Genomic DNA, 10,540 nt, shown 5'->3' on the forward strand with positions numbered 1-10,540 from the left:
CTGGGCATTGTAGCTTCTCCAGTGCAATTTTATGCCCAATGTCTGAGAGATGTTGACCACAGAGTTGCACTGGAGGACCTAGAGATTCCTATAAAGGGTTTCTCTCAGGTAAAAACATAGGGTTTTTGTTATTTGTGGTTTTTCCACATTCATGGGGGTCCTCTGCCCCTAACCTCAGTGAATGTGGAGGAACGGGTGTAGATAAACCAAGTAATCTCTTTTCTAAAAATTCGGCTCACGTGTCCGTATCTGAAACACAGGGCCAAAACAGACTGGCCCAAAGGGGTGGCACGATGCTGCCCCTGAAAGAGCTGGGTAGGGGGCGTGGCAATCGCACACCGTGGCCCTACTCCAGCTTTTTTCCAGTGCAAAAAGAGGCAGTAAAATGCTGTTCCTTTTTGCGCCAGAAAAAGTGGCTTTTCCACTGCAGCAGCACATTTTCGGCGCTACTGCAACATGCAGCATATGAATGCCATGCCGCAACTCTGCCCACTGTCTTGTTGGGCATGCGGCATGACACTGGAACTGAGGGGGTGACTGTACACCACACCCCAACGCCACCAGAAAGCTGACTTATTGTGGCAGTCTGTACCAGCCCACAGACAGCCTTTGTGGAGAGAAAGTGGGGGCCATGAAGCTGTACATTGTCAATCACTTCCAAAAGCCAGGTTAGACTCAATGGCCTATGAGTAGGGTTGCCATAAGTCAGGACCTCCAAACCGGGACAAATGTAGGACAAATGTAGGGCAACATTTTCAAATGTAGGACACATTTTAAAAATGGAGGACGTGCAAAAAAATTGAGGTTTTTTTTAAAATGTTAATATAAATGCATGTTTTTTAGGCATGATCAAAATAGAGGACATTTTGGCATTATTCCTAGACAGATGGTAGAAATGGACTTGCCCTCGGGTTCAACTATACTTCTCAGAAGTGTGTACTTGGTCAAGGGACTGTGGTTTTTCTTCACTGCACATGAGTTTGTAAAAATCACAGCAAGTTACATTGGCCGTGCTTCAGAGGCTTGTTGATATCAATATCACCATCATCATCATCACCACCACTATAATTGTCCAGGAAAGGCAGACTTGTTAGCATTCAGAGCGCCATAAATACACAGAAAATGCACTTGCATATATTTAATAATAAAAAATAATGAAAAAAACAAGGTAGGGGTGTATATATTTAATAATAAAAATTAATGTAATAAAATAAAAAACAAGCAATAATAAAAATTAATGAAATAAAATAAAACAAGCAATAATAAAAATTAATAAAATAAAATAAAACAAGCAATAATAAAAATTAATAAAAAAATAAAATAAGTATTTTATATTTTTAAAAATAATTTTAAAACCCTCAAAAAACAAGGCAGACCTAATGGCCACTGACTCAGCTTTCCTCCTCCTCCTCCTCCTCTGCCCCAATTCTGCCCTTCAAGGCACCCTTCCTCCTCCTCCTCCTCCTCCTCCTCAAGGCTATGGAATCCTGGGAACTGTAGCTCTGTGGACCATTCAGCCTCCTTTTGTCAAGAGAGCTCTGGTGCCACAAGAAACTACAATTCCCAGAATCCTATAGCACTGAGCCATGGATGTTTAAGGGGGGGGTCAAACTATTTCTGCAGCCTTTTGCTACCCCAAAGCCCTCTATTATTTACCACCAAGGCAAAATCTCTTCCTTCACCAAGCCATTGAAAACCAACCCAAGTGGAGGGCTGATTGCTTCTTTCCCATTGGTCAGCTTCGGGAGAAATTTGCATATTACAAGTAAAGGTGTTTAGGGCCTCAAAAATGATCCTGTGATAAAGAATTACAAGAATACTGATGCGGTATACATTTAAAAGATGAGGCGTTTAGACTCCCAGTGAAACATGAACGACTTATGGCCTTTTTTTTCTCACTGTAACCTGGAAAGTAATGCCTTTTGCAAGACATATACAGTAGAGCCTCGGGTTACGAAATTAATTCGTTCCGCGGCCGCTTTCGTAACCCGAACGGCTTTCGCAAGCCGAATCCCCATAGCCGCTAATGGGGAAAAGCCGCGATTTGGTGTAAAATCGCGCCGAAAAGCACCAAAAGTTTTTTCGGGACCCGAAAAAACTTTCGTAACCCGGATCAATAATTTCCTATGGGTTTTTTTCGGGTCCCGAAAAATTCGTAACCCGGGTATTTCGTATCCCGAGGTTCCACTGTATACCAAGTGGGCTGGCAATAGCTCTGAGTGGCAGGTCTCCTGAAGACCTGCTCTCTAGGCTATCCCAGACAGGGAGGCGGGTAGGGTGGCACACAGCCATGGGGAGGGGTGGAGCTGGCTCAAGGGCCTTGCTGGGGGGGAGTCCTGGGGGGGGCCAAACTGGGGCGGGACTGTGTGGCCCCGCCCCAAACCGGGAAAGTCCCGCCCCCCCAGGCGGGATATGGCAACCCTACCTATGAGGCCCCTTCCAACTCTATGATTCTGGAAATGCTGAGACAAGGCTAATGGGTCCACACTAGAGGGGTCTGGTTATTTGAGTGTCGTAAGTATTCTGCAACACTATAAAATACTTAATTCCTACTTCCAGAGAGATGGCACTCTGCTCTTCTTTCACTGTCTTATCAAGCCAGAATTGCTATGATTGAAAAGAAAATTATAGATTCTCCAAGTCCAAGCTTCCTTTCCCACACAAAACAGTGAAAAATGACAGCAGAAAGGACCAGAGATTCAAGACTGCCCTAATGTTAGTTAACAAAGGGTCTTTCTTTTAGGCTTTTTTCATTAATGTCATGAAGCTTGCAGATAATACTTCTGGTTCTAAGATAAAACACTTGGAAGCAACTAGAGGCAGAATGACTCATTAAATAAAAATGAATGGCCCCTGTTTATCTTTAGCTCACCTCTGGAATCCTTTGCACCCAATATTCTTCGCACTATTTCAGTGGGAATTATAATTTATTTTCATATCAATTAATGTCATTCTGTGCTAATGCACAACTAACCAAGCCCACACTATCCACGAGGTTTCAAATGCTACAGCAGAAACAGAACGTGAGAAAGAGACAGAACGAAAAGGGAGTGTGGGGGCAACAAACTCCTAAAAACCCAGTTCCTTGAGATGTAATCAATACAGTGACATGCCTTGATTTACTGTAATTTACCCTATGTGGGGCTGCCTTAGGAAACTGTTCAAAACCTTCTGACCACTGACCAGGGCTGGCTGTAGGGAATACATAACTTCCAATATTTCAAGAGCTTCACTACATACTGGTTCATTTCTGGACACAATACAAAGTGCTGATTATGATATAGAAATTCCTTATACTGCTTTGGGCCACACTATCCAAAAGAAGATACAACACTATACAAGTCTACCTGAGTTTTAAGATCCTAGAGTGAGGGTTTTGTTTCAATGCCACCACTGTAACAGGTGTACTGTATCTGGTAAGGTTATGTGAGAGGGCCTTCTTGGTGGCTGTTCCCAGGACATGCAGCTCTATCCCAGAAGAGAACCAGCTGGGTCTCTCTTTCCTTCCCTTCCACTGAAAGGCCAAAACTTTATATATATATATATACACACACACACGGAGGTATATATCCACAGATTCTGCATCCATGGATTCAGCCATCCACAGCTTGAAAATACGTATTTTTAAAAAATCGAAAAAGCAAACCTTGATTTTGGCACGGACACCATTTTACTATACTATTATATATAATGGGAGTTGAGCATCCACAGATTCTGCTATCCATGGGGGGGGGGGGGGGCGTTCCTGGAACCAAACCTCAATAGATCTCAAGGGCTCACTGCATTTATATAGGCTTTGAGGGTCTGTTTATGCCTCCCCATGAACAGACCCTCCAACAGCCAGTTAATTGTTCAAAACCTGTTAAAATGCAGTGGGCTGTACATCTGGTACAGTGGATTGCTGTATATTGGGTTGCTGTACTTTTATTTTCATTGCCTGTACTGGTCACTTCCTGGTTCTTTTCTAGAAGCTATTTTTAAATGTCCTCAGAGAAGAAACTCAGAACTCCTCATAGTAATCCAAGAGTTTATTGTAGCTGGGACTGGGCACAAGTGTGTACCCACAAACTGCTAAACGGAAGAAAACACCCAAATGGAGCAAAATGGACTCCAAACCAGACCAATGAAGACTGAGCATCGGGTTGGGTGCTTAAGGTGTATGGGGAGGGATTCCCCCTCCCGCCAGAACAGAAGTATTTTCCACACTGTAATACTTGCTGTAGGGACCTACTTGTTCACTATTTGCATGGTCCTATGTCTATAGAGGTAAGTCTCACTGTGTTCAGTTATGCTTACTCTCAAGTCAGAGTAAAACTGCAACCTGACTTTTCTCTACCAGTTTTCTCTTAAGAATTTCACCTAGTGTAATCTGACCTGCACTTTGGCCAGGATATTTACGTGCGATCTCCAAGGTGAAGTTCACTACTGCTTAACTACAAGGAATGGATTTTGACCAAGACGGGGTAATAAGTGACAAAATAGATTAATGCCAAGCAAAGTTGTTTAAATACTATATTTTATATCTACATACAGGTCTGAACATGGCAGATGCCCCCTCTTACAACTAGAGGGAGGAAATCTTGAGTTTATCAAAGTTGCACAAACACAGAGAAATGCAAAGGTTTTCAAGGCACTTCCCTCAGAAATACAGTATTAAGAGATTACAAGCAAAATCCATACGTAACAAAGAATAAAATTCAAAAGACAACAGATGTAGGGTTAGAGTAAGCACAGCACATTCCTACTAGTGGAGACTATTGGACAGTAATTTCTTTATTGTTACTTGGCCATGGAAACCCACTGGGTGACTTTGGACAAGTCACATTCTCTCAGCCTCAGAGGAAAGCAAAAAACAACCAAACACCCTTTGAACAAATCATGCCAAGAAAAGCCCACGATAGGTTTGTCTTAGGGTTGCCATGAGTCAGAGGCACACAACAACAATGCATTTCTTGCCAACAGAAGCCTAAAGACTAGCCTGTCCTATGGGCTGTGGGTGGACAGGGATCTCACGTATTACTCAGGAGTGATGAATAAGCTGTTGAGCCATTGCATATCAGATAGAAGGAAAGGAAGGAATCTGGCAAGAGCAATGTTAAGCACCATGTTGCACAGCATCACTGCCTCCTGATGACATTAACTCCCTGTTATTCAACATTTTCCCTTTCTTATAAGACCAGAAAGAACAGCTTGGGGTTCCTGCTGCTCTTATGGGTAGCCAAAAGGTATGATGTCCATTACTGATTAGAGGCTGACATCTTGAAGAGATGTCTGCTGAGGCCTTCTTATCTGCACTCAGCACTAAAGGGCAGCATCAAACATAAGCAGAGTATCTTTTGCACAGCACTACAGAGTTAGAAAATATGGACCCTTTGCACCTTCCCTTTCAAATAAACTGCAATGCTCAGTGTCTCTTGTGCTCAATATCCCAATGTCTCTGGAGAAAACTCTAGTTCTTCCCATCCTCAGGGGTCACCTATCCTGAAAATAATGTTAGAAAAGGCACCCACTCTGGGCACTCTGTATCAAGCAACTACACAAACTATTGTCAAGGCGGTATTATGGCAGTCTAATGAAAGCACATGCCAGAATTACACACTGGAGTACACGTGGGAAACCACGCCAAAGACTATTCAAGAAGCTTGCCACATGTGTGGCGGCTCTTGCTGTTGTGCCCCTCCTTCTAATTATCCTTATGTCACCCTGCTAACTCTGAGCCCATCAGCATCCCAAACAGATGTTTGTTGGGATTAGAAAAACACAATTGTTCTGGGGGAGACAGCACAGGGAGATTACTCACTTCATGTAGCATCCTACCCAGTACAATCATGCATTAACAAGCCCATCAAATATTTAGCTGGGATGAGCTCAAGCAAACTGATGAAGACATTATGGGGAAGACCATCCTCATATACCATCTTCATTTAAACTGTGTGTGTGCATACACATATCTCTCTAGAACTGATTAGGGCTGAAATATCCTCAGCTGCTCTACGATGGGAAGGGAAGAGGCATGCTGGGACTTCAGAACACAAGGAGAAGTGAAGTTTAAGTTCCTGCTACAGCTCAGCCCTTCAATCAAGACCACATTCATGCTTGGGAATATATGAGCATCAATAATTTAAAAAAAAAAAAAACAGACCCAAGGACACACAAAATACATTTCTTTCTCCACTACGTAGCCCCAGCCTATCTACACAAAGTTTTTTGTGGTTTTTTTGGGGGCTATGTGGCCATGTTCTAGAAGGGTTTTTCTAGGTCAGCATTCTCTGAAGATGCCAGCCACAGATGCTGGTGAAATGTCAGGAATAAACTCTTCTGGAACATGGCCACATAGCCCAAAAAACCCACAAAAAGCTATGGATGCTGGCCATGAAAGCCTTCAACTTCATATCTACACAAAGTTCAGGAGTAAGGAGCAGAGCTTTTAGGACAGGTGAGATAACTTCTCAACACAGGATTCAGCTCATGCATCTCTCCATCATTATATAAGCACCGTTTAATTTCTATCCAAGCTGTACTAGCAACTATTGCATGCCATCCATTATCGATATGCTGGAATAAGTGGCATCCATTGTCCCATCAAATTAGCATGTTATTTCTACAGGCTTTTTGTAAACACAGTAAAATATAGGTCAAAAAAAATCCTTCTCATATACATGACCCTCCCTCCACACTCCCATTCCTCTGCCAATCACATAAAAACCATATTGATAAAAATATAACTATAACAGCAACACCAAAATGAGTAACTAAAAATCTGCTTCCCTTCTATGCTCCCTCCATCTGCTGCCTGAAGTGGCCATTTCACTCTATGGCAGGACTAGATGTGTCATCACTATCAAGTGATCTGCTGAAAGTAACAATACATACCATACATACTGTATAGTGCATACATATAGAGATGGAGCAATTCTACATATGCTTATTCAGGAACAAGTTGTTCTCAAAACAACAGGTCTTACTTCTGAGTATATAGGCATAGAATTATTCTCTGATGAAGAGAGGCATTAATCATGGACAGGGTGGACGTTAGTGTTTTAAAAAATGTTGAAAGCAAGTTTATTATCAGAAACCACTGGGCCTCCATCCAGCTAGTTTCCAATCAACTCTTCTCTTTTCAGTCAACAAGAACTTTGCAGCTCAAAATGGAAGATATTGTTCATGTTTGATTATAGCACAGTAAAAGGGCAGCAGCCAATAAATCAATATCTGAAAGAAATCACTAGTAATCACATAAACAGAGTTCACTAATAAAATAAATTGCTTCATCCAAGCTGCTTCCTTTTAAATTCAATATAGTTTCTTCACACTGAGAGCATATTTTAATACATTAGACACTGCAGAAAGATATGTACCCTATTACATAGACAAAAGTAAAAACACCCAGTTAACCTGTCAAACTGATCCCAAGCATATATACATAGCTGCAATAGCTTGAAATAACCACAGCTGTCACCAGCAGATTAAAAGGAAGTCTTACACTAAGGCAGAATCTACACTGCAAGCCCATGTATGTATAAAAATATCTTGTTGTAATTTTTTGGTAACCGAATTTTTGTTTACTGAGCCCACATCAATGACATCAGAGTACCATTTATGGTTTTAATATTTTTTTGTGTCACACACTAATGTGTACTTGCAAATTCATCTGGGATCCTAGATTTCATGAGCCTCGCCATAAGCATTAGCCCTATACTTAGCAGATGACTGTAGTAGCCTAAATGGTAATAAGAAAAACAGTAGACAACTGGTCCTCTCCTCAACTCCTTTTTTGGTACAAATACAAATGAGCTGTACACAGGTAGATCAGGCCTTGACAACAAACATTTTTAAACAGGACATTTTGTTCCATTAAACTTCAGTCACCTATAGCCCTGCTAAAAATCTATTGTGCAAATATAAAGAGACAAAGGAATACAGAAAAACCAGATTGGCAGAAGAAAATTACAGATAATGCCACTGAAACACAGCAGCAGGTGCTGTGACACATCCACAAGACTCCTAAACGAATCTTGCTCTATCTACTAAGCTTTCTGAGATAAAAGCTTTGGTTTTACTATTTCATCTATAAATGCTACCGGTTTAGTTTTTAGAACTTATTCTTACATATATCTTTATGTTAGCAATTTTATTAGCTTAAAAAGTTGGCACATATATTTCTTAGCTACCATTAACATCTCTTTTGGCAGAAAGAATTGAAATACAATGGAGAACAAATAAACTAATTTGCTTAGAGAAGTTCATACCAGCTGGCCTCCTCTGGGCTTTTCAAATAATAGTTCTTTTGTTAACATGCCTCACAATGATTAACAAGTACAGGATCAAAATCTGAAATATAAAGCAGTTTGACAATAAGAAAAACAACATAATTTACCTAAACACCGTTGTTTCTGTGCATCATCAGATTACTAACTTGTTTCATATAACTATTATCATCCACAAAAAGAAGACACCACAAATAAGATTTTTTAAAACAATAATAATGAAGGTGCTACATCATAACATAGTCCCAATTCCTAGCCTACCAACTCTGAAAAGACTGTTTGTGCTTGTCAAATTAAATATATTAAGATTTCAGACTGTAGCAACAATGACAAAAAGAGTCATCTGACAAAGACCTTTACAGTATCACAAAAAGAAACTGTGCAAAACTGTGAAATGGCTTTGTTGACCAAATTGCTTTCTGGGATCTCAGCCATAATATAAGTGACTTTGTCCACACTACTGAATGGTTTTACAGGCAACAAGGCTTCCTAGTTTTCAAATATGGAAGCCATAGAAACCATTGTTTATAGCTCAAAATGCAAGGCAATAACAAAAGGCTGAAATCCTGTACTTACCTGCAGGGATTCCACTGAATTTAGGATTTATTCTTACATAAACTGGAACAAAATCAAGCTGTAAATCTCACAAAGATTAAAAAGAAAACCACTAGCTATACAATACCTAAAGTCTACCTACCGCTTAATGCTGGAAAGAAGAGCAGAAACAAAAGGGCGGGGAAGGCTTTTCTAATCTCTGTGTTTGGAGGCAGTGCAAACAGTAATTAACATTTTCCATTGAGAAAATTCCTGAAATGCAGAGATTTTGCAGAAAGGGAGAGCAGCTCAGTAGTGCAGCCAAAAAGTACAGCAAAGCTTGTCAGTGCGCAATTTTATCTAACCTACAATAAAATATATTAACTTACCTTTTCCTGTACGACATATAGATAAATGTTATGTTTTGCTAAATATCATAGGACCAGGAAAGCTGAAATTAACCAACATAACCCCCCACCCTTCCAAATTCCTAAGCTTCACATGGGCCAAACCATAAAAATACTTCATTAAGGAATTCTTGCAAGAACAGTGATGTCTAATCCATGTTTACAGACAACGCTTAGGGAGGATGGCAGCATTTGGGGTCAGAAAGGTTAGAGAAACCTGCACAGTTTCACTACCTGACAACTTCTGATGTTTTACAACATACTAACCAAACAAGATTTGCTGTGAAGCGTGACACATGTACAAAGGTATCTTTAAAATACCAAACCATCAGGGGAACCAGAGGGTATTCCTCTAGGTGTGTGACCTTGAGGGCAAGGCACACTCTCCTGTTAGTTTATTTCCTGGTAAAACAGGTATACGCCACAGTTTACCCAGCTCTTGAAGTGAAGCATTAAATGGATTTTTTAAACAAAGATTTGCTCAAGAGAAACTGTATGTGGGGGGAAAAGAGTAAGGCAGGGGTCCCTAGCCTGGGGTTCAAGATGGGTTTTTAAGGGGTACAACGAAGAGTGGTTCTGTCCTGGTGTGACAAGTCAGATTCATCACTCAATGTTTTTCTGAATAAATCAGAATCTAATTGCTCAATTTATGAATTTTATACACTGAGTTAAAAGATTATTTCAAGTTAAATTTGTCCCGTTCCCCCCCCCTTCCCAATATCATTTGTGGTTCCAAAATTAGAATTAGATTTTTTCATCTTCAAATGTGATACTTCTTCTGTAGGAGGTGCAAACATGAATCAAACTTTTCTTAGGGCTGTGGGGCATAGAAAAGCTTGGGAACCACTGCATTAAGGGATCCATGATCCCCCCAATAAGTTCAGTGGGCCCTTGATATCCCATGGAGATTGGTTCCTGGACCCCCATCCCCACATGGATACCAAAACCTGTGGATGCTCAACTCCTGTTATATACACAGCCGCCTTGAGTCCCTGTACCAGGAGGAAGGCAGGATATAAATACATAAAATAAGAACAATAATGGTGTGGCATAGTGGTTTGAGCCTTGGATTAAGATTCTAGAGATCAGAATTCGATTTCCTGCTCAGCCATGAAACACACTGGGTGACCGTGGACAAGTCACACTCTCTCAGCCTCAGGGGAAGGCAATGGCAAACCTCCTTCGAACAAATCTTGCTAAGAAAACCCCATGATAGGTACACATCAAGTAAAAGGGCGAAACCAAGGTTAGCTTTTTGGAATGTATTTAAAAAAATATTTTCTAGATATGGATGGTTGAACCAATGGATAATGAATCCATGGATCAATGGAT

The 10,540-nt window shown here is 40.7% G+C and overlaps 1 protein-coding gene across 5 annotated transcripts in view; it reads right to left on the reverse strand.

Moving 5' to 3' along the window:
- LOC149318523 (coiled-coil domain-containing protein 186-like) overlaps positions 1–10,540 on the reverse strand; it is a 56,270-nt gene that overhangs the window by 41,829 nt on the left and 3,901 nt on the right. For 3 of the 5 annotated variants that reach the window (XR_016280052.1, XM_089509949.1, XM_089509948.1), the window contains exons 2-3: positions 8,965–9,074; positions 8,250–8,331 (exon numbers count right to left, since the gene is read on the reverse strand). The exons of 1 other annotated variant lie outside the window; for it this stretch is intronic. Coding sequence is in view for 2 of the 4 variants with exons in the window: in XM_089509949.1 (XP_089366075.1) it covers positions 8,250–8,297 (48 nt within the window). In the remaining 2 variants the exon portion in view is untranslated. The remainder of the gene's footprint in view (positions 1–8,249; positions 8,332–8,964; positions 9,075–10,540) is intronic. One more of the 5 variants, XM_089509951.1, reaches the window with a different exon arrangement.

Source organism: Sceloporus occidentalis, unplaced genomic scaffold (genome assembly GCF_023333645.1).
Source record: "Sceloporus occidentalis isolate IW3139 unplaced genomic scaffold, rSceOcc1.0.p SCAF_2, whole genome shotgun sequence".
In the NCBI taxonomy this organism is placed as follows: Eukaryota; Metazoa; Chordata; class Lepidosauria; order Squamata; family Phrynosomatidae; genus Sceloporus; species Sceloporus occidentalis.